Here is a 24,055-nt window from a genome sequence, read left to right on the forward strand (position 1 = left end):
ATTCTGGAAAAGACCTAACAGATTAACATGAGAAATAGTTACGCATTCCATTTTCACATTATCCTGCACAGCACAGTTTTAAATTATTCGTCAGACTGTAAAGTACAAGTTGGGTATTAGATGTACTTTGGCACCCTCTAGTGACTAGCCGGATTGAGACTGCTTCAGTTCTCAGCCGCTGCCTCCAGAACGCTATGTTAATGGGGTCTACATGTTATTTGGGTAGCCAGCAGAACAGGACGTCAGGCTGGTGCTGTCTGTGCAGCTTGTGATTTTGAGTAAACTGTTCAGAAGTACCACTCATGCAATCTAGATAGCCAAATTGTGCCAGTCTGCAGCAGAGTCAAGACAAAGAGCAAAATCGTGCATATGTAAAACAAAAGTTGTCAATTTGCTTTTTGATCATGTTGGCACTAATCAGAGAGGTGCCAAAATGAATGTGTGTATTAATTCTTTGAGGACGGGGTGTTTAAAACATACAACTTGTTTTTAAAATTGCTTCTTTGTTTCCTGAAGTAGAATCTTGCCCCGTCTCTATTCTACAAAGGAATGAAGCACAGTTGTGCAGCAAATGGATTACAAAAGGGATCCTCATCTCATCTCCTGTCTACCCTGATGCTATTTGGGAACACACTTAAAAATTTGTATTCAGGTTTAAAACATTGATGTGTTACGAATTACAAAGAACTACAGCAGGATCTGGCAGTAGTTCAAGGGGAAATCCGTCCCTAGGCCACGAAGGAATTTTATTTTTATCTAATATTCCAGAATGCTTCAGCTGGTAACTCTCATTTCTATGTCAGAATGACACAATCCTAAAACAAACACAAAATACTGTGAATGTTGGAAATCTGAAACAAAAAAAACTCTGGAAAATATTTTAAGCAGGCAGTAAACTGTGGAGAGAAACAGAGCTAATATTTCAGGCTGAAATGAAATGCTCCGATAATAGCTTGTCTCAACCTGAAAGTAAGGTTCACTCCACAGATGCTGTTGGAATTTTCCAGCAATTCTTTTCTTAGGACAAAAACCTTGCCAATCTCTTGAGCCCATGATCAAGATTGAAATTCCAATGTAGCACTGAGGGCATATGCATTGTCAGAAGTGTTACCCCGCAATAAGGGTTAAACAGGTCCTGTCTGCTGATGGACGAAGAGCTAATGGCATTATTAAAGAAAGAAAGATATGCATGTGTGTATTTGCACCTTTCAAAATTGCTCTTGATCACCTCTGTCAAATCTCCTCTCACCATTCTCTTCTCTGAGGAGAACAGCCCCTGCAGCTGTTCTAATCTATTTACACAATTGAAGTTCCTCATTTCTGGAACTATCCTTGTAAATCTCACTGCTTTCTCTTTTATGCCTTCATATTCTTCCTCATTACCCATCAACCAGGCACAATATCCCTGTTGTTGCAAACCAGTGTTTTAAACTCAATTATCGTAACTTCTTTGTTTTTAAACTCCATACACTGTTGATAAAGTCCAGAGTTCCAAGTACTTTATTAACTGCACTCTCAAGTTTGTCTATCACCTTCAATATTATTAGATTGCTGAGCTGGGGCTTCATAGCAAGACACAAATATGCAATTTTCTATAATGTTGACTTTTCCACTATAAAACGAATAATAGTTACATTGTTTTGTGAAAATGCACAATTAGTTCCAGCAAAGAGGTGACATTTCAATCAGAGATTTAAAAAAAACCCTCCAATTCAATAATAAGGAAAGTCCTGTTGCAAATGTTAAAAAGGGGATGGAGGCCTATAACAAAATATATATTTAAAATCATTGGACTTCATGGCGAGAACAGACCACGGGCGAGGTGTGTGAGTAGCTGGGGTGAGGTTTGTGTTACTTTCGGGAGGTTCCTGGGTGGGGTGGTCGCTGTTTGTGTGAGTTCCCGGAACCCTCCTCCCAGGCCCGCCGCCCAGGCCGGAACGTTCAGCGGGTGGCACCGGGGCCCAAGATGGCGGCGGCTGAAGGGGAGCGGTTGTGAGAGCGTTAAGCCCTGGGATGTTTTTGGTGAATTACAGCAGCAGCAGCAGCGAGGAGGAAGAGGAGAAGGAGGGTCCGGGCGGAGAGGGATCCCGAGGCCAAGCAGAGGAAGGAGCTGCCGGCGGGGTTGAGTGAGTAACCGAGGCCGGAATTAGCGGAAGAAGGGTCAGTGTGCGCCGCCAGGAGATTCCCCCGAGCCAAAATAAATGTAACACATAAACAGAATTAATGTAATAACAGGCCATTCAGCCCAAACTGTCCTTGCTAGTGTAAATGTTCCCACCTCCAACTTCATCGCGTTCTCACAGCAACACCCCCAGATTGCCTGGTAAAGCTGTAACCGACCAAAACAAAAAGAAAGGAGGTGGTTTAGGTGGGTGTAGAAAGAATATTTGGGGGGGAAAGACCTCAAGTCAACTAAAACAGGAGCTCCCCGGATGGTGAAAGACCCACAAAGAATGGCAGAACCAGCAAAAAAAAAATGGAAAGGCATTTATTTGAGTGAAAATGTGAGTGAGAATCAGGCTAAATATAGTCCCTTCGGAAGTAAAATGAAAAGGGATTTAGTATAATGAAAAAAGTATGAAAAGACAATGGCAGTTAACATTAAAGAAAATGCAGAAGTTTTCCATCTGCACTTAAATAGGAAAAGGATGAGAGAGACACCGGTCAAAGTCAAGGTACCATGTGAGTGCTTAAGCGTGAAATGATGGCTGTTGCAATGTAAGACCATAACACCTAGGAGCAGGAATTAGGCCATTCAGTCCATCGAGTCTGCTCCACCATTCAATCATGGCTGATACGTTTCTCAATCCCATATTTCTGCTTTCTCCTTGTAACCTTTGATTTCCCCATGACATTCAAGAACCTATCTATCTCAGATTTAACTATGCTCCATGATCTTCCCTTTACTGTAAGGCTGTGCCTTTGGGTTCTAGTCTCTCCTACCAATGGAGGCATCTTCCCAACATCCATTCTGTCCAGGCCATTCAGTAGCCTATATGTTTTAACTAGATACCCCCTTATCCTTTTAAACTCCATTGCATATAGACCCAGAGTCCTTAAATGTTCCTCATATGTTAAGCTTTTCATTCCTGGGACCATTCTCGTGAACGTCCTCTGAAAACACTCCAGGGCCGTACATCCTTCCTGAGATATGGGGTCCCAAAACTGCTCACAATACTCCAAATGTGGTCTGACCAGAGCCTCATAGAGCCTCAGATGTACATCTCTGCTTTTATATTCAAGTCCTCTCAAAATAAATGCCATCATTGAATTTGTCTTCCTAACTACTGATGCAACCTGCAAGTTTATCTTGAGAGAATCCTGGACTAGAAATCCCACGTCTCTTTGCACTTCCGACTTCTGAATTTTCTCCCAATTTAGAAAATAGTCCATGCCTCTATTCTTCCTACTAAAGCGCATGACCTCATACTTTCCCATGTTGTACTCCATCTGCCACTACTTTGCCCACTCTCCTAACCTATCCAAATCCTTCAGCAGCCTCCCCGCCGCCTCAATGCTACCTGAACCTCTACCCATCTTTGTATCATCTGTAAACTTAACCAGAATGCCCTCTGTTCCTTCATCTAGATAGTTACTGTATAAACTGAAAAGTTGTGGTCCCAACACTGATCCTTGTAGAACACCACTTGCTGCCATCATGAGAGGGACCCTTTTATCCCCACTCTCTGCTTTCTGCCCGATAGCCAAGTTTCTATCCATGCTAGCACCTTGCCTCTAACACCACAGACCCTTGTCTTACTCGGCCTCCTGTGTGGCACCTTGTCAAAGACCTTCTTGAAATCCAGGTAGATAACATCCATTGGTTCTCCTTGGTCTAATCTGCTCATTACTTCCTCAAGAATTCTAGCAGATTTGTCAGGCATGACCTCCCCTTGATGAAACCATGCTGACTTGCCCTATTTTACCACACACTTCCAAGTATTTAGAAATCTCATCCTTCACAATGGATTCCAGGATCTTATCCATGACTGAGGTTAGGGTATAGTGAATGAAGAAGTGATTGAGATGTTGGATGGGCTGAAATTTTATAAAGACGATGTTTTCAAAAGGATGGCTGTACTTAACATTAGTAAGTCATTAGGACCAAAGGGATACTGAAGGAAGTAGGCTGGAAAATATGAAGATATGGTTATCCTTGAGAGGAAAGTGCCAGAATATTGAATAATTGCAAAAGCTACACCCTTGTTCAAACTGGACAAGCCAGTTTAGCTTCAGTGTTGGGTAGCAATCATCCAAGACTAAGTTAACAATGACTTGGACAAATAGGGCTAATGTAAGTAAAGCCATCATGGATTTGTTAGAGGCAAATCTTGTTGATCTACTTTGATTGAGCTTTTTGAGGCTGTGCCAGTGAGGGTTAATTCATCTGATACACTTATATATGGACTTACCAATGACATTTGATTATGTGTGACTTACCATGCTTGGCACCAAAGCTCAGAAGCCTTTCATTCTTTAACACTCAACCATGCAAATTTATCATGCTCCTTTTAAGCGTCCTTTATACCCCCCATGGCACTTCCATTTTCTATTTATAACTCAAAACACTGAGCAGAAGTGAATTAAGTGGATGCAAGTTTAAAGTAATTTCATTACTTCATAAAGTTTGATTTTGTGACGATCTGATTCATGTGTGTTAGTGAGGTTCAGATACTAAGTAATTTGTTGAATTGTGCCCTTTGTTCCAGTACCTCATTTAGGTTTTTATATTCCAAGTAATGTAAAATTCTTATTTTGTGTGTGTGGCGTTCTTTAATGTTCCTAGACTTCAGCAACATTAAATATGCCTGATTATTTTAGTTTGATGGCCTGCACCAAGTTGCAACCATTTTGTTTTTAAAAAATGCAGCTGTAAATCTCTGTATTTCTTGCTGCAAACTGGAGATGATGAGTTCAATGAAAGATGAAAGAGAGAAAAAAAAACAAATTGCAAGAATGAGAGGTAAACAAAAATGTGCAATTTAAAAAAAGGAAGAAGCATAAAGGCAAGCAACACATTTTTATTTGAAACCTCTATCTGGATTTTGCTTAACTCAGTGATGTACTGATTCCATTCATGGCGTCATCTTAGGTGCAAGGTATCTAGGTACAAATCTTAGGTAAAAAGTAGAAAAATAAAGGAATAAGTCAAAAGTTCAACATTAAATGCTGACGCTGAGTGTCAATGTTTTGTTTTTAACTGGTGATGCACAGAGTGAAATCCCAACACTTGCCAGTCCCAGAGAGTGTAATGGGGATGTTCAAGGAACTTGAAGAGGAGTTGGATGATAGTGTGAAGCATGATGGTCGCATACGCAGCTTTCCACACCAGCGAGGCAACTGGGCAACACTTGTGTACTTGGAATGTGAGTCATTGATCTTAGGGTTCAGCAAATTTCAATATGGAAATTAGAAAACTGTTGATGTAATTTATAGTGATGCCAGAACAAAGTCTGAAAGGAAAGAAGGAACTCTGAGTTACATATTGTATTGTTACACGTTCCAACATGCTTCACAGCAAACAAACTCTTATTATGGTTATGAAAATAAACCCCACAATCACTTTGAATAGAGAAGGATCCCAAATAAAGTAATTAAGTGAATCACCAGCGTCTTATTTCTTATTGCTGTTATTTATTGACAAAGAAATCTTGGCTGTGCCAAAAGAAGAATAAATGTTGCTACATCTTGTTATTGTTAGTGGACTGTGGATCTCTGTATATTGGATTTGTAGTGCAAATGATCTTCTGGTTATTTGTTATCAATTGTAAGGTAAATATGCTACATAATGAGGGTTCCATCATTGGGCAAGTGATACTAATGCACTCTGTTGTTTACCAATACTTACATGAAACAATGTGACAAAGAGCATCAATATTCAAATTTAAGAAGGCAACCAAGCAAGAGGTTTATTTAATTCTTTAGTCTCTTAATAACAGAGAACAGCAAAAATATATTTCTCATTGGCAAATTTGCACAATATGCATTGGAACACCCACTCCTTTATTGTGTAACATTTCTCACTGAAATGTTTGTGTTGTTCAAAACATCATGTAAAAATATGATTGGAGCTAAACTTTAATCATATCCCATTGTAATTATCTGAATGAAAAGATGACCATACCCTCTATTTCAAAACTGAACTAAACAGGAGCAGTTAAAGATTTCCCTTCCCCTCCAGTTGGTAATAGTTGTTCAGTGCTGCAGCATTGATTTCACTCTTTTTGTATCTTCAAGTCTTTTGCGACAAAACCATATCCTTTTATCAGTTTTATTGGCTACACTCTAATCATTTTGTTTTCCAATTAGACTGTTTGTGAGTTATCTTAATTTCATTGACACTTATTCTTAAATGCTACATATTAGTGTCCATTTTGTTGAAACCTTGGGCTGCTCGCTCATTAGAGAGAGACGCCTGGTGGTGAGTTTAACTTGAGGGTCACTATGCCTCTGCTTGAGAAAGCAGGACCTTCATGGTGACCTCAGCTGGTATGGGAATTGAACCTGCACTGTAGCTGTCACTCTATATTGCAATCCAGCTGAGCATTGACTTGAAACCGCTTAAAGATAATTTTGCTTCAATGTGCACTTTGTTGTCTCAGTTGTATATATTCCAACAAATGATAAAACAATTCAAATGTTATTGTGGCACCATTTTACAGGTCAATTTTAAATGTAACCACTAAAATTTCTCCTGAACACGCACTGGCTGGTTTCGTAACAGTTTCTACCTTACTGTTGTTAGAATATTGAATGGACTCACAAACTCTTAACATTTGCCTGTACCTGTGTTTTTGTTTTTGCTGCTGTTGACCTATTATTTACTTACCTATGCACTTAACTCTGTGATCTGCCTGTATTGCTGGCAAGACCACGCTTCGCACTGTGCCTTGGTACACATGACAATAAATTCAATTCAATTCAGTATAGAAAATCTACTCTTGTTAATAGATTAGATTGGATAGAGAGAGCTCCAGAAGTAATGTTGCAGATAATGATTATTGAATCACTGTCTCTGTATTAACTTCATATTCTTCATGTACTGAATAGGACTTTTGATGAAATATTACATTTTGATCAACCCCTAAAGATTTTAAGTTGTCCTGAAACTATTTTCCATTAAATAATGTAACTGAGCAATTAAGTAAAACTGATTTAAGGACAACAGAATAGGTAATATGTCAAGTCTGTTGTCCGTGGGAGCATCTGTATGCCATTGTGACCCAGACAGGAATGTCTGTTGTCAGTGTTTGATATTTGAGCAGCTTCAGCTCAGCGTTTATGACTTAAAGGCTGAAGTGCAAGTACACTTCAGGCAGGGGAAGGTGCCCTAGATTCTTTGCACCAGTGGGCAGTCACACTATTTTAAGGTAAGGTCTTTTGATTTGTTCTGTGATCAAGCAGATGGGTTAACTGAGAGTGAGACAGGTAAGGGAACCTCAGACGGCAGGAAGGTCAGCTTCTGCAATTGTCCAAAACATTGTTTTCAGCTGTTTGGTTGAGAGCAGAGACGACATGGTGGTATAGCAAACTAAACGTGGCATCACGGTGCGGGAAGCCATGCAAGTGAGGAGGGGAGTCACAAGGAATGTATGGTAGCAAGGGATTTCGTTGGGGGGATTGGCAATGTTCTCTGCAGCAAAGAGCAAGAGACCCGCCGGCTGAGTTGACTGCCCATTGCCAAGGTTTAGGACATCTCCTCGGGGAGAGAGAGGAGCCTGCAGTGATTGGATGAAGATCCAGTTGTCTTAGTCCATGCAAGTGCCAGCAACACAAGTATGACCTATAATGTTGAACTATTTACTACTTTTTACCTTTTTTAATTTTTTTTTGTTTCCTAAGAATTTGATCTTCAGTATCTGTAGCTAGGTATCTTAGATGATGCTGTTATGTGGCCACTGTAAACTTTTCACTGTATTCATTTGAGTACATTTGACAATAAAGCTAATTCATTCACTCAATCATTCAAGTAGAAATATGAAGGAAGTTCTGCAAAGAGAGCATGTGGAGCTAGGTATTAAATTAAAAGGTAGAACCTCAAAGGTTATAATCTCTGGGTTTTTTTCCTCCTCAACCTCTCCCTTGCCTGAAGCATGGTCAATCTCGGGTTAAACCACCACCAGTCATCTCTCTCTGATGAGCCCTATGATCCAGTAGGACTGTGATGAAATTAGCTGTTTTGCCTGAGCTGCATCTAACTTGGTATAGGGTGCTTAAAATCAGAGAGACGAATGTGTGACTGAAAGACTGTTATGGGAGAAATGAGCTCTGGGTTGTGGGGCCATGGCCAAGTATCAGGGAAAGTGGAACTTGCACCATTGGGATGGTCTACAATTGAACCTCTGCTGGAGTCAGTGTTCTTGCTAACCACATAATCAGGGAAGCAGGAGCTCTTAAGTATCAAACAAATATGGAAAGATGTTGTATTACAAAGAGTGGAAACAACGTTAGAGACAAAATTGTAAATGGTAAATGGGGTTAGACAATGACAGAAGAACACAGAGTAAAAATTAAGTAATACATGAACAGTCAAGACTGAATGTTATAAAGATGATAAAATAAAACAAAGTCTTTGTATGTGAATGTATGTAGCATTCATAACAAAGTAAATGAATTGATATTACTTACTGGAATAAATATATATGGTAGCCATTATGGAAACATTGCTTCAAGGTGACAGGTTGAGTTCTCCATGTAAGACATTCAGAGGGAATAGAAAGGTAAGTAAAGCTGAAGGGGTTGCACTGTTGATCAAGGATGATATTTCGGCAATGGTTGAAGATGGCTTTGATTCAGTTGATCAAGATGTAGAATCTGTTTGGATGGAAATGAGTAACAGTATGGGAAAGAAGTCACTATTGGGAGTGGTTTGCATTGGTTCTTAACAGTCAACATAATGTAGCACAGAGTACACAAGAAGAAATATTGGGTCCTTGTGATAAAGAGATGTTGATAATCATGGGTGGTTTGAATCCTTGCAAACTGGAAAACTAAGGTTGGCAGCGATCATAATATGATTGAACTTGGCATCTAGTTTGAAAGGGAGATTTGATTGGTTTTAAGACTGGTATTTTAAAGTTAAATAAGTGCAACTATGTGAACATGAAAGCTGTTACCAGGCTAAGGGATAAATCAGTAGAAATGCAGTGGCAAATTTTTAAGGGGATATTTCAGATACACAATATATATATTTTACAGTAGAAAGAAAAGTTCTAAAAGGAGGACTCGCTATCTACACGAACTAAAGAAGTTAGGGAAAGCAACAAACTTCAAGGAAAAAGCATATAACTGTACAAAATGGAGAGGTAGCTCAAATGATTGGTCAGATATTTAAAAACATAGAAAATGACTGAAGGGTTAATCAGGCAGAAGAAATCAATATGAGAGGAATCTAGTTGGAATTGTAAGAACAAATAACAAGAGCTTCTACAAATATTGAAAAAGGAAAGTAAGAAGTAAAGTGAATGTTTTCCGGAGAGTGAGAGTGGAAAGTTATTAGATAATAACAAAATGCTGTCTGAAATCGATGAATATTTCACTTCTGTCTTCACGGTAGAGGATACCAGAAACCTTCCAGCACTAACTATGTCAGAAGGTGGAAAGGAAAAGGGATGTGGTGAAATTTTAGTTATTTGGGAAGCAGTATGGAGCAAACTGATTAAGAGGAAAGTGATGGCAGAGAGCTAATGTCACTAATACTCCAGAATCCCTTGAGGTGATGAAATGGATTTGAATTGCACCATGTCAAATGATGAAATTTGGTTCTAGTGAAAATCTGGAATGAAAAGTTGGCCTAACAGCAACCTTAACCACCATTGATTATTGTAAAAGCTCCTCTGGTTCACTGATGTCCTTTAAGAAAGGACATCTGTCATTCTTACCTGGCCTAGTTTACTTGTGATTTTTAAAGTCACACCGTTAATCTCCACCTGAGCAATTAAGGACGGACAAGAAGTAACTGTTTTGCCAGTGGTGGCCGTGTTCCATGAATTAACTTTAGAAAAAAAGGCCTGTGGGCTGACAAGTCTCCGGACCCAGATGGACTTCATCCAAAAATCTTAAAGGAGGTAGCTAATGAAGTTGTAGATACTTATGTTAATTTTTCAAAATTTGCTAGGTTCAGGAAAGGTTCCATAAAATTGGAAGTTTGCACATGTTACCCTCTAGTCAAGAAGGGAGGGAAACAGGAACTATGGGAAAGGTAGCTTGACATCTGTCATGGTGAACTATTAAAGTCTTTATAGTTGCATTCTTAGAAAAACTCATGTTTAACCAAGTTATTAGAATTCTTTGACGACGTGGCATGTGCTGTGGGTAAAAGGGAGTCTACAGATGTATTTTACTTAGGTTTCCAAGTGGCATTTCATAAGGTGCCACATCAAGTAGTGACTAACATGGAGTAGTGACTAACATAATACCATAGATGGAAGACTAACTGGCTGGCAGAAGGTAGAGCTTGCATAAGTGGGCATTTGTCTTATTGGGAGCATGTGACAAGTGAAGGTCCACAGGTGTCTCTTCTGGGGCCTCAACCTGTTATGGTTTAACCATGCATCATCCTCTAAGGCAGCAGAATTCACGGGGCAGCACTGAATTATTTGCCAAGATTATGTGCAAAGCTATGACCTCCCGACTCCGGTGAGTGTGTTCCCTTTGAGCCCATGGAGAATGGAACCCAGACTCCTATGAGAGACAGAGGCTTTGATCCAAAGAGTTGATAAAACTCAGAAGCTTGTGTCAAGGCTAGGCTAATTCTTGATTTTTTGACAGGCGGTTCAGTTGGTAGATCTGAGGACCGATTTTCAGTTGGTGTCAAGAGTCACGGTATGGAAGGCAACAAATGAAAATATAGCAGCAAGCATAAAACTGCAGGTTTTTGATAGCTCCATTTGTAGACATTTTTCGTTTTGTTTTAAGTATAAGTTAAACATTTGGGGTGAAAATCTAAACTATAAGGTATGGTTGTAAATTTACCAAAACTGTCCTATACCTGAGTTTATAACATTGTGGCACACCCAGGAATGTTGTGAATTTGATTTGATGTTAGACTTTCTGTCTGGGTGACAGATAAAGACAGAAACGGTACGTGTTGTACAATACTTGGGAGGCTTCACTGATTGTTCATTGGGACAGGATCAGCTTTTGGTTTTAGCAGGACATTTTCTTTACCACTTCAAATTGATGCTGTATATGATTTTAGCCACTGATTGGGGCTGTAACAAACATGCTAAAATAACTTGTTGCTGCATCTTCAAAGCTAAAGGGGAAGAAAGAAATTTTTCAGCAAAGAAAGCAGTCTCTTTTTCAAAATGTTCACCATTGCTAAGGCCCTTAAGGAATGTGCTTCCTCTTGGGCAGCTTACATGATCTCAGTTATAGAAAACCCTTCTCTTTTCTTCACTTGTGGTATCTGAGCATTGATGCCTGGGTTAGGGTTATTGCCTGTTCATAGTTGCCCTCTAGAACGTGGTGGTGAGCTGCCTTCTTGAACGGCCGCAGTCCATACGCTGTAGGGAGACTCATGATGCTTCCATGGGAAACTGGGCTGAATTTTCCCAACCTCTGAGAAACATTGGCTGTAGTAACAGAGTGGGAAAACACAACAAGAATGAAATGTGAGATTCTCAATGTTGAGAAGAAGTATGTTTTCTGTTTGAGGTCTCAGTGACTAGATGAGAATCTCATCGAGTGGTGAGGAGCTTTTTGCATGATTTAACAACTCACTATTACTAATCTTGCCTCACTTTATATGTAGGTTGCTATTTCCCACATACCAAAACTAAAATAGATGGCACAAAATCCCAGACTTGAAAGTAACCTAATGGTTACAGCTTGCTATCAACTTTTCCTGCTATCCATTTTGACCTGCTTTCCCAACATCTTAGAGTGCACTCTATGGACAGGAACTGCCTGCACCTTCCATCCATGGAAGCACCAGCCTTACCACATCGTAGCACATCTTAACTCACTGATCATCCAGTTTACCAGCACAGTTTTGCATAATGAATGTTGTTGCAGCATTTATGTGTGTTCTTTTGGAATATGGACTCCAGAATAACCCAGGTATATGCCTCAGACCAAACTGACAAGGTTGGAAATAGTATGCAGTGGGCTTTAAATGTAAAATGACACAAAAAACAGAGCCATGGAACCGGTGTGCAGACTTAAATGACCAGGGTAAAATTGAATGAGAAAGGTCACTACTGCTCACAGATGGAAACCTCCGCGAAACTACCAAAAAATGAACATTTCATCAAATGTTTGGAAAATCCAGCCCTCAGTTTGAGGTCAACTCTGTGGTGATCCATATTATAATTTGTTTCACAACTGCCTGGAGACAATAAGAAAATTTACTTGAAGGTTTTCATTCACAGCGATCAAGCTGGAGGTTTAAATAATTTGAAGAAATCTTTGGTAGACAATTATTTTTGAGCCAAAACCAGAACCCCTAGACTTTCCCTCCCCTGCATCAAATGGATGAAATATTGTACTCTTCAGTTCACCCTGATCAGCAATGTGCTGAATATGTTTTCAATCTCACATAATTTCTGAGCAATACCTTCAAAGATTTTTGTAAGAGTGTTATGTATTTGCTGTGACTGATTATGACATTTGATTGTTTTCAACAAGGGAAAAATATCTTAGCTTCATGAATTGAAACTGCTATGTGTGTGTATCTTTTGGAGTTGGTGCAGTAATGTAGTAACGTTGAGTAAGGAAGCTGATATCAGTATACTAACAATTATACTGTGACTTCATCTATCTGTAAAAGATAAATCAGCGTTCAAACTGTCCTGGTTGATGTATGACTCTGAATAATTTTCCTATTGTTATAGTCTCAATTGAGATTGGTAGTTTTTTTTGGAAAAAAAGAGATATGTTTGCTATGACTAGATTTAGTGTTTTAAGTCTTCTACCATAATCGGGAAACTAAAATCAGTATCAAGTGATGACTACTTGACAGGCAACTAATATTTCTTACTACAACTGAAATCCCAGGTCATTTTTCTGAGATTCTCACAAGTGTGTGTTTGAAGTCCCTAAATATCCTCTGGTTTTAATAGGGTCTTCCTGTCCCTTTTAGGATGTATCTTCGACTGTCCTTTGATACAAAGTCAATCCTTATTCAGTGTTGTGAAAATAACTAAATGGGTTTCCAGTAACAAGGCAACTCTTTGACATTTAACTTTCCTAAGCTCTGTTTCTTTTAACAGGGGAATGTGTCCTCACTTTGCTTGGAAGTTAACCTGGCAACGTAGGGCAGAAGGCAATCATTTCAATACTGATGGGCATTTCTGCTTTAGTTACCCTTTACTTTAAGAACAGGACCAGTTGCCTGTGAACAGTTTTGATTTCACTGTTTTAAAATAACTTGTAATTAAATGAACGTGTGATAAACTATTCCAGAACCACCTTTGCAACCAAGAAATTGGTGCTTTCATATTTTCTCAAGGAAATAAGACCCTGCTTTTAAATTCCAGACTACCCCGAAGAGGAGTTTATCGAACTTATTGATGTGCTGCTGACTTACTTGCAGACATTCGGGCTGCCAATGGTTCGCCTCCGAGAGTTTCATATCAGTCTGTCACAGACTGTTGTGCTGCGTTATCATTGGATAAACATCTTCGTGGAGTCATTAAAGGAAAAGCTGAGCTCCTTTGACAGGTGGGTTTAAGTTTACTTTACTATTGGTGCAAAAACGTAGCTGTCTGTGGCAATGACTGAAGTAGATCTTTCTTTAGTCGTCATGACTGATCAGTACTTTAAACATGTTTTTGTTAATGTTTGTGTTATTTTTAGTCCCATTTCGGTATCTAGGATGATTTCTATAGTTCTTTTATACATAGTCTAGTGGTTAGGGTCTGTTGTTCCTATCACTGCAACCCAGTTTCAGTTTATGGACAGGGAATTATTTTACAAAACTGTATGGAACTTGGAAAGATAGTAAACAGTTTGTGCTTTTCGTTTCTGTGCAAAGTTGCAGAGTAACCAATCGCCTTGTCAGTGGCTAGCTGGAGTTCTGTAAACATTTCCCTTCCAGTTTAGTCAGCAGACACCCCTTGACAATGTGAATCATTATTTGGACTGAACCACACTGCAGTCTGGATGGTCGTGACCACTGTACTGACATTGGCTGCACGGAAGCATCTGGAAATGGTTTGAAAGGGTCCACCATGGGAGATCAAAGCTGGATGGGCAAGCAGTGGGGTCGACTAGGAGGAAGTGGTTTCTGCTGGATGTTTCTCCTGCTATATGTCCTCAGCTATTACTCCTCAGTCTGGTAGGACCATATAGGGTAGGGTGAGGAAAAATGTACTGCTGGTGGGTTAAGGAGGTCATTGAATAAAAACAGACCATCTCCAATAGCTTGCCTGTTGCACTAACCCTCCAGGTATTGGTGGCAGGGCCAGCAATGGTACTTGGTATTCGAATATCTGTGACAGTGCGCAGTGTTGAGTTGTACATCACTAAGTTTGAACCGGGTACGTTAGTACCATACTGGAGTGCCGTATATTGCAGTTTAGTACGTGATAGTCCGTCGGGTTTAGGCATGTGACCTCCATGAGGTACCAGCCTACTTACTGAGGAGGTATAGTTTTTTCTGGAATATTAATGAGGTGCTACCCATTCATGAGAGTGCTAACAAATGCACTACCCAGCTAGCCGCAGTGCAGATCATTCTTTAGTCTCAGGTCATCAATATGCAGGATAGTGCCAGAGTTCAGGAGGAATAACAAAGTGGTGAAATGGACAACCATGGAAATTTAACACCGAAGTATGAAGTAATTAATTTTGATGAAAAGAATGAGGAGACACTAAATGGTACAGGAGGAGGAAGAGCAGAAGCAGATCAATGTCGGTTTATGTGCACAAATCTGCACAGAGTCGATTGAGGGAAGTTGTTCCTGCTTGTAAAAGGAAAAAGAACGAGAAGGCATAGATTTGAAGTGATGTGAGAAAAGACTTCTTCGTGGAACGAGTAGTTAAAGCATGGAATGCACTGCCTGGATTATACGGTGGAGGTAATTTCAATTGAGGCATTCAAGAGGGTATTGGATGATAATTTAGATAAAAATAATGTGTGGGGAGATGGAGAAAAGGTTGAAGATTGGTAACTGAATTTGTGCAAGCACGATTGGCCTGAATGCCTCCTTCTGCACTGGAACAATTCCGCAATTCAGTGATCTTTTGAAGGTGACGGAACAAGTTGAGAGAGCTTTTCTAAAATAAAACCAGAATCCATGGCTTTATAAATAGAGGCTTAGCATACTAAAGTAAAAAAGTTATCCGTGTGACGTTAGAATGTGGGATTGCTATGGCAATGCAGAGCTGAAGCAAATAGCATAAATACATTCAAGAAAAAACTAGATAAATGCAAGGGAGAAAGCAATATGAGAATATGTTGAAAGAGTAAGGGAAAGGTGTTTGAGAGCTGGCTCTCATGGAGCCCAAACATCAATATGGTCTTGTTGAGCCATGTAGCCTGGTTCTGCTCTGTAAATATTATGCAGGTTATGTTCATTCATTAATAAGTACTGATTCGGCCTCAGTGGTCGATTATGTGTATTTCAGGCAACCTCAATTCGAACAGGTATAGAAGATATTTACAAGAATGGTAACAGGCATGGGGACTTCAGTTACATGGAAAAAGTAGAAGAATTAGCCGAGAGGAGATTTGGCCAATCTGTTTGAAATAATTAAGGGTTTTGAAGAGTAAATAAGGAGCAGCTGTTTCCAGTTTCGGAAGAATCGGGAACCAGTTGGCACAATGGTCTCTTGTGGCACAGTGGTGTTGTCCCTACCTGTGAGCCAGGAGGCCCAGATTCAAGTCTCCCCTGCTCCAGAGCTGTGTAATAACATGGGCAGAGAGTTAAAGTAGTTGGCAAAAATACTAGCGGTGATATGAGGAAAATAAGTTTGATGCAAATTCGCTATGATCTGGATGAGAGTGATGGGAGCAGGTTCAATAATAACTTTCAAAAGAAAACTGGCTAACTGCGAGAAAGGATGACCTGCCAAGCTGTAGAGAAAGGGCAAAGGAAATGGACTAATTAATAGCTGTACTCAAGGTCTGGCACAGACATGATGGATTGAATACAGCCTCCAATGCTGCCCAGTTCTATGAAGTTTTTGTGTTTACCCTTTCTTCATCTTTTCCTTTGTAACTGCAGTAAAGCTGATCTCTCTATGGCTACACATTGTTGCAGCAATGTATGAATCAGTTGAACAAAAGTGCCCAAATTGGCAACCATTGCAAGAACTTGCGGTTTAAAAGTCTTCTTCAAGACATCATGCCCTAGCACTTCATGGCTAATTAAGTACTCTTATTGTGTAGCTATTGTTGTAATTTAGCTTGTTAACAATATTGCAATTTTTGCTCTAGGTTCTACTGCGTTTCAGATAAAGTGAAGATCTACATTAATCAAGAAAAGACCAGGTACAGTTTCCCATAACCACTCTGGTTTTGACTACACCATGCACAAGCAGTGTTCGCAGGAGTGCTTTTAAAATTGTGTAAATCCACAACATTTCTTTGAGATTTGTTTAAAAAAAATCTAAATTCCTTCCTGGTGATTACACAAGATATTTTGGGCTCTTATGTTCTGAAGAGATGACCTTCTGATAAAATATTATTTATGAAAGATATAGAATTCTAGAATTGTGTGGTAGCCCATTAACTTAATTTATGGAATACTTATGATACTAGCCATTTTCCTCTGAAAACAATTGTTTTCATTATCAGGCTACTTACATAGTACCTTTAATAAATACTAACATAAAATCATGAAGGACTGACTGTGACCTATTTTGAGAAACAGGGTCTTTTGTTGTGTGATCATAATTTATATACAGTACATATAATTTCTCCCACACTTGTTCATCACCTTATTTTTCTGAAACAGGTAGTTCTTACTCCTGATAGTTCTCAGTTTGAAAATATTTCTGGTTTTTAGACTGTAAATTGGTGAAAATCATCTTTAGTACTAAATAGTTTGCATTAAGCCATTAATTTAACTTGGTGCCCTGTAATGTATAGACCGTAGAACAGTACAGCACCCAGGAATGCGCCCTTTGGCCCGTATGTGGTGTCGAACATGATGCCAAATTAAGCTATTCCCTTCTGCCTGCTTTAGTCCATGTTCCTCAATTCCTTGCATATTCATTTAGAGCTACTTGTTCGGGATGTTCTCAACAACTAGCCCTCTTGGTGATCATGCTCCTTTTTCAGCATTCCAAAGTGAAGTCGTCAGGTTTTGTGGTTAAGATATTTAATTGAATCAACTGTGAATTTTGCTTGTGAGCCATGTGTGTACCTAAGTGAAGAATGACATCATTCTGTGTCATTCAAAATTAATCAGACATCCTATGAAACAGAAGACCAAGTCTGCAGTCACTTAGTGATTCTGGAAGATTATCAGCTTGTAATTATTCTAGCTAACTGATTTTGCTGAAATAGGGCTTTCACCACTCTTCCAAGTTCCTAGTGCAAGAATTCTTTTTATTTCAATGGTACATGAGATTACAAGAGGTACGTTCAGTTTAAACTTGCAGTTCTTAAGAATCGTGTTTGATTTGAGACTTTGACTCTGTTTTTCTCTCCGCAAATGCAGCTAGACCTGCTGACTATTTTGTTTTTAGTTCCAGTTAAACTAGGTTAATCTGAGATTTGTCTGCAAGACTGTGAAGTCTACTGCAAGGATCTGAGAGTTATGATCTCTTTATGATCACATCTATTAAGGGACAGTAAAGGTTTTCATCTTGGTCCTGCAAAAGGCTCCACCAATATTGTTTGTTTCATCAAGCTACAGAGATCACGGGCGGCACGGTGGCACAGTAGTTAGCACTGCTGCCTCACAGCGCCAGAGACCCGGGTTCAATAGGGGTAAATGTAGGGGTATGGGTGGGTTTCGCTTCGGCGGGTCGGTGTGGACTTGTTGGGCCGAAAGGCCTGTTTCCACACTGTAATCTAATCTAATCTAATCTCTTCTTTCCTATACAGGACTTTCCTTGGCCTAGAGGTTTCAGCTGGCAACAACTACTTAGAAGAAATGGTCACTGAGGTGGATAAATGTATGAAGGAGTTTGATCTGAAAGCTTATCATAAGGTTTGATCAATATAATCCATGCTGCATCTTGGAATACATCACTAATGAGCTCTTATACAGCTTGCTAATTGCTTTAGAATATTCCTGGCATTTTGGAGCCATATGCTCAACTGTTTGTCCAAGTTTAACCAGCAAGAATTCAGGGAGCTGATGGCCTCCTTCTATGCCATAATGACAACTTTATTCTACTGTATTGTGTAATAAAATAGTGTTTTACATTAGATAAGTGCGTCATCACATGCTGAATCTTGGTGTGAATCAAGTACCAATATAAATTCGAGATTCAATGTGCAGCTCTTAGTTCCACAATATCGAGAGGGCTAGATGATGCAGAAGGTAGCAGTGTCTTTCACGTCTGAAATCTAAATTCACAAGATTCTGTGATGCTTACCGATGAGCAGTGTCATACAGCCTAACCTCTTTTGTCCATAATGAAAGATCCTTTGATTTCCCCATTGTAGCACCTAATTGTTTGTTAAATCATTCAAAGGTTTTTGTCTGCATTTTGCTATATGGAAGAAAGCCACAAGAAATTTGCATTTATTACATAGGAAAATATCCTGAGCTACTCTCAGAAATGTAACTGGCCCATAAAAATGACTGAGCTAAAGAAGACAGTAATAGGTTTGATAAGAGGTCAGTTTTAAAGAAGATCTTAATGGATAGAAGAAATATATTTCATATGTTCACTCAATAAGATCAACAGTTGCCTTTTCAGGCTGAACAGTCCGTTTCTTTGTGTTTTTACTTATAATTGAGATTTTTTCCATGGGGAAAGTGAGGACTGCAGATGCTGGAGATCAGAGCTTAAAAATGTGTTGCTGGAAAAGCGCAGCAGGTCAGGCAGTATCAAAGGAACAGGAGAATCGACGTTTTGGGCATAAGCCCTTCTTCAGGAATCAGGCGGGTGTGCCAAGCAGGCTAAGGTACTTTTCCATGGGGTCAGCCTTGTGATTCTCTTCTACATCATCCTGCAGTTTTTGATGTCTTCACTGTGCTTGGCAGCTAGAACTGTCATGATACCTGAGTTGTCAGGTGACCTGGACACTCCACATTTAGATCACAAACTTTTGTTTTAACAATGTATTTAATTTTGTTGATCTTGAGATCCTGGCTGATGGGATGACTGTTGTAATAGCTACCCCTCTATAGATTAAGCTAATATAAGTTCAGTTATTTGCTACGGATTGATACTTCCTGAGGCATAAGGTAGAAAATTCACACTGATGCAGTAGCTAATGTTTCTTCTATGTTGGACTTCAGTCACATTTGAACAGTGTGGAAAACTGTACGGTCTATCTGACATTAAAAGCACCTGACAATATGGAGTCATAGTCATAGAGCCATAGAGGTTTATAGCATGGAAATAGGTCCTTGGGCCCAACTTGTCCACGTTACCTAGTTTCCACAATTAAACAAGTACCATTTGCCTATTTTTAGTCCATATCGATCCTATCCATGTACATGCCCAAATATTTCTTAAATGACAGCTCCACCCCCACCTCTGGCAATCTGTTTCAGACACTCACCACCCTCTACGAAAAAAAAGCCTCTCTGGACTCTTTTACATCTCTCCCATCTTACCTTAAACCTATGTCCTGTAGTTTTAGACTCTCCTACCATGGGGAAAAGTTGTTGACTATCTATCTTATCTATGCCTCTCACGATTTTATAGACCTCTATAAGTTCACCCCTCAGTCTCCTCTAGCAGAAAAGTTCCAGCCTCTACTTATAACTCAAACCTTCCAGTCCAGGTAGCATCCCAGTAAATCTTTTCTGCACTCTTTCTAATTTAATGATATTCTTTCTACATCTGTGATGCCTGATGCTCATAGTGGTAAATGGTTTTTCATAATGCTGATACTGCCATTTTTAAATGCACAAAATATTCACTAAGGATATAAAAAGAAAAGTTGTTAGTTGACAATGCATTGTGTGACACTGTTTTCTTTAAGTCCCCTTAATAGAGAATGTTGTGCCTTTTATTCAGGCTTGGTTATGCAGTAACCCCATCTGAATTATTCTGAGTGTCAAATTCTCAGCATGTGGTAATTTTTAATTTTGAAAGAATGATGGTTGTTACAAATAGTTATGCAGGTTCACACTGCTTCAGTAAAGAGCGTGACAGATCTCATACAGAAGAATCACAATCTAATTGAATAATGGAACAGGCTTGATAGTGTAAGAATTATCTTTTAGAATGCATCAATGCAAAACATGAAGTCTTGCGCATCTCAAAAACATTTGAATTCAGACTTTGTAAAATGTAAAGAAAATTCTGCTTTTAAAATGTCCATGTGGTATTGATGTGCACCCTCTTTCATTTTGTAAAATAAATATCTCTTGAATTTTGACAGAAACCTTCCTATCACATCAGTGTGGCCTGGTGCTTAGGGGATGTCACTACTGAACTTGAAAAACACAATCAGGAGCTGCAGGTAAGTACTATAGTTCTAGAATATGAAACCATATCAGATGTCAAAATTAAATCTTAGCAAAGTGATTTTAAGCCACCATTGGAAAACAGCCCACAGTTTCAAATTACGATAATAGAACTAATGCTTTGTTTTCATTGAATTCATAGCTTTAACACTTATTTTTAAAGCTGTCATTTCTATCTGGATGTGATTCGATCTTGTCAAATAATGAAACAACATTGTAGTGTGCACCAGGTACACTTTCTGCAGTAAAAGCAGGAAAATTGGGTGGAAAGTGAGAATTTGCCTCTGATCTGTCCATTTAAATTAACAACCAAGATATCAGCCAACCTTAGGAGCACAACATCCAACCCCATGTGATTTCTGTGTACTTGCTGGGTCCAGTCATTTTGCTAGCCTTGGGAATAGAATTAGACAAATCCAATAAAAATTTATGTTGGCTCAATGTTGAGGGACATCTGGCATAGCCATGAGGTGGGCGATTGATTGATTCAGATTGTCACTGTCTATATCTATTACCTATGTCATTTTCGTGTGATTCTTTGAAGTCATTCTAAATTTGCACCACGAGAACATGGGATGTGCTGTTATTCTTGTGTGATTTTGAGGAAATAGCAGTGGTATTTGTTGATCCGCTATAAATAATAAACTCTTATAGTTTATGTCATTGTTTGACCTTCATGGATTGAAAGCTCCTGATAGAACTGGTAAGTTTCTGATATTTCAGAGTTACGTTGTTTATATTTGTTTTACAATATGGTTTTATTCATGAATGTGCTGGGTATGTTTATTTTGTAATTTTGCTGAAGGATAGTCTTCATATTTGTAAAAACAAATAGCCCTACATGGTTCTGTCTTATACCAGAACATAGCAAATAGAAGCAGGAGTACATCACGTGGCCCCTTGAATCTGCTTTGTTACTCTGTAATATCATAAGTGGTCTTTGATCTTGGTTTCACTTTCCTGCTGAATGCCCGAATACCTTGATTCCCTTAGACTCTAAAACACTTATCTACCTCAGCCTTGAATGTACTCAACATTTCGGCTTGCAGTGATGCTTGGATGCAAATTCTACATTGTTCATTTTGCCTGGATATGTTATTGGTCAAATTTATGTTACGTTTTGGAAATGTGTTCACTAGGAAAATTGGTGAGTAAAATACAGTGCTTAATTTACAACTGTTCCCTAACCAGTAATGTTTGCAATATTGACTTTATTCGAGAGCCTCAATAATGTATCACATTATCACAGTGCTTATTCCTCTCCAGTGGTGGCATTGACTAGCTTGCATTGCATGAGACAAACACGACGTACGAGAATAAATATTTCTTCTGAAAGAAACTTCCAGTTTAATGCTATTAGTAATTTGGTTTATAAAGTTTATTTCCAAAGAGGGTTCAAGCCCCTTGTCTTGTTGAGAATTTGCTTGCTTCATTTTTTTCCCAAAAGCTTCTTGAAATGCAGAAAATCCATAGAAATTTTTTAAGGCTATGAATGCTGATAATTGACTTGCTTCTAATTAAGTGAAAGAATGTAGCAAACCTCGAAGGAATTCACTGATTTCGGTGGAGTATTTCAGCTTCAGCTGCCTCTGTTCATTAAGTGTCAAGCAGCCTCCTGTCTATCTACTTTGGAATCCAGTATCTGCATTTTTTTGTCTCTAAACTCAATCTGGCAAATCTTTGTCAGCACTTCCAAGTAAGATGAAATGCATGAATGATTAGCAGTAAAATAAAGTATATTAAGTTAGTTATTTTGTAAAAGTTTTCACAAACAATTAGGTATTAATAATGACACCTCATTTAATTGTCAGTTATTTTGTATGATGTGAGGTATAGGATCAAACAGCTGAACAAAAAAAATTATACTTTTTTGAAATGACCTAGATCCAGAAAGCAAAAATTCCTGTTGTGTTGCTTTTCCATTGTCACTGAAGTTCACCCTCCTTTAAAAGCATGGCCTAAAGTTCCATTGGCAATAGTTGCCTCTCGGTCCTTTGCTCAAGTGGTCAGTCTCCATAGCTTAGCTTTGACAGTGTGTGCTGGCAAGGGTTTCAGCTACAGCTGGGGGGGTGTCACATCTTGAGGTTGCTCATCTCATAGCTGGTTCTCCCCTTCCTAACCCAGAATGCTCTGAGGGCAGTTATAGCACCCTTACTAATCATAGACTTGAGACTGAGTCTGGGACCTGTGTAGTTTCAGCAGCTCTCTTTGGAATAAAATTAGGAATTCTGGAAATACTCAGCAGACCTGATAGCATTTGTAGAAAGTGAAGCAGAGTTTCTGATTCAGCATTTAAAACATCTCATCAAAATGTCCATCAGATAGTGAGTCCAAATTTCTATTGAATAAAATACCTGTTTTTTTTAAAAATCACATCTTACCTTTATCAGATTAGTTAATGTTTTGTTACAAGGCATGGTGATAATGCTATTTTATTGAACAGCACAATAACATTACTGCTTTGGATTGTGTGTGTGTGTATGTGTGTGTGTGTGTGTATCTGACAAGTACAGATCAAGCATATGGTATATTCTGCACCAAATCTGCTCTTTCCATGCATAACCACTCCATCTATTTAACCCACTTAAAGAAATATATTCTGTTACTCAAAAGATTATTAAGAATTGGTTAGATGCAGTATTGTAGATGATTCTACAGTCCACACCTCCAAAAGGATGTGTTAAAGACTTTAGTAAAAGTAAGAGGAGATTTGATGGGAATGATGGGTTCCAGCTTTTTGTTAAATTTGTTCATGAGATATGGGTGTAACTGGCTAGGCCGCCTTTATTTCCAATCCCTAATTGCCTTGGGTAAGGTGATTGTGAGCTGCCTTCTAGAGCCTCTGCATTCCTGGAGTTAGTGACACCCACAATGCTGTCTGGAAGGGAGTTCCAGGATGTTAACCCAGAGACAGTGAAGGAAAGGCAATATAGTTCCATCGCAGGATCGTGTCTGGCTTGAAGGGCAACTTGTAGGTCGTGGTGTTGCCCCCCCCAAGCATTTGCTGCCGTTGTCCTTCTCAGTGGTAGATATCCCAGGTTTGGAAGGTGCTGAACGGAGGAACCTTGATGAATTGCTGTCGTGCGTCTTGTAAACGATACACTTTGTTGCCTCTGTGTATCAGTGATGAAGGGAATGAATATTGAATGTAGTGGTTGGAATACCAGTCAAGCTGCTGCTTTGTTCTGTATGATGCTAAGCTTCTTGAGTATTCAAGTTCGATTCATCCAGGCAAGTGGAGCAATCACATAAAAATTGAAAGAACTGCAGATGCTGTAAATTAGAAACCAAAACAGAAGTTGCTGGAAAAGCTCAGCAGATCTTGCAGCATCTATGAAGAGAAATCAGAGTCAATGTTTCTGGTCTGGTGACCCTTCTTTAGAACTCAGTTCTGAAGGAAGGTCACCGGACCTGAGACCTGAACTCTGATTTCTCTTCACAGATGCTGCCGGACCTGCTGAGCCTTTTCATCAACTTCTGTTTTTGAATTCAATCACATTTCTGAC

The 24,055-nt window shown here is 39.2% G+C and overlaps 1 protein-coding gene across 1 annotated transcript in view; it reads left to right on the top strand.

Annotated features, from left to right (window-relative positions):
* Positions 1-1,877: 1,877 nt before the first annotated feature.
* The window catches only part of usb1 (U6 snRNA biogenesis 1), a 29,083-nt gene continuing 6,905 nt past the window's right edge, over positions 1,878-24,055 (top strand). Inside the window, exons 1-6 of the mRNA XM_043707166.1 lie at positions 1,878-2,126; positions 5,215-5,366; positions 13,482-13,665; positions 16,385-16,438; positions 18,002-18,107; positions 20,465-20,545. Of these exons, the coding sequence (XP_043563101.1) occupies positions 2,014-2,126; positions 5,215-5,366; positions 13,482-13,665; positions 16,385-16,438; positions 18,002-18,107; positions 20,465-20,545 (690 nt within the window). The 5' untranslated portion in view covers positions 1,878-2,013. The remainder of the gene's footprint in view (positions 2,127-5,214; positions 5,367-13,481; positions 13,666-16,384; positions 16,439-18,001; positions 18,108-20,464; positions 20,546-24,055) is intronic.

The sequence above is a fragment of the Chiloscyllium plagiosum genome, chromosome 17 (assembly GCF_004010195.1).
Source record: "Chiloscyllium plagiosum isolate BGI_BamShark_2017 chromosome 17, ASM401019v2, whole genome shotgun sequence".
Classification (NCBI taxonomy): Eukaryota; Metazoa; Chordata; class Chondrichthyes; order Orectolobiformes; family Hemiscylliidae; genus Chiloscyllium; species Chiloscyllium plagiosum.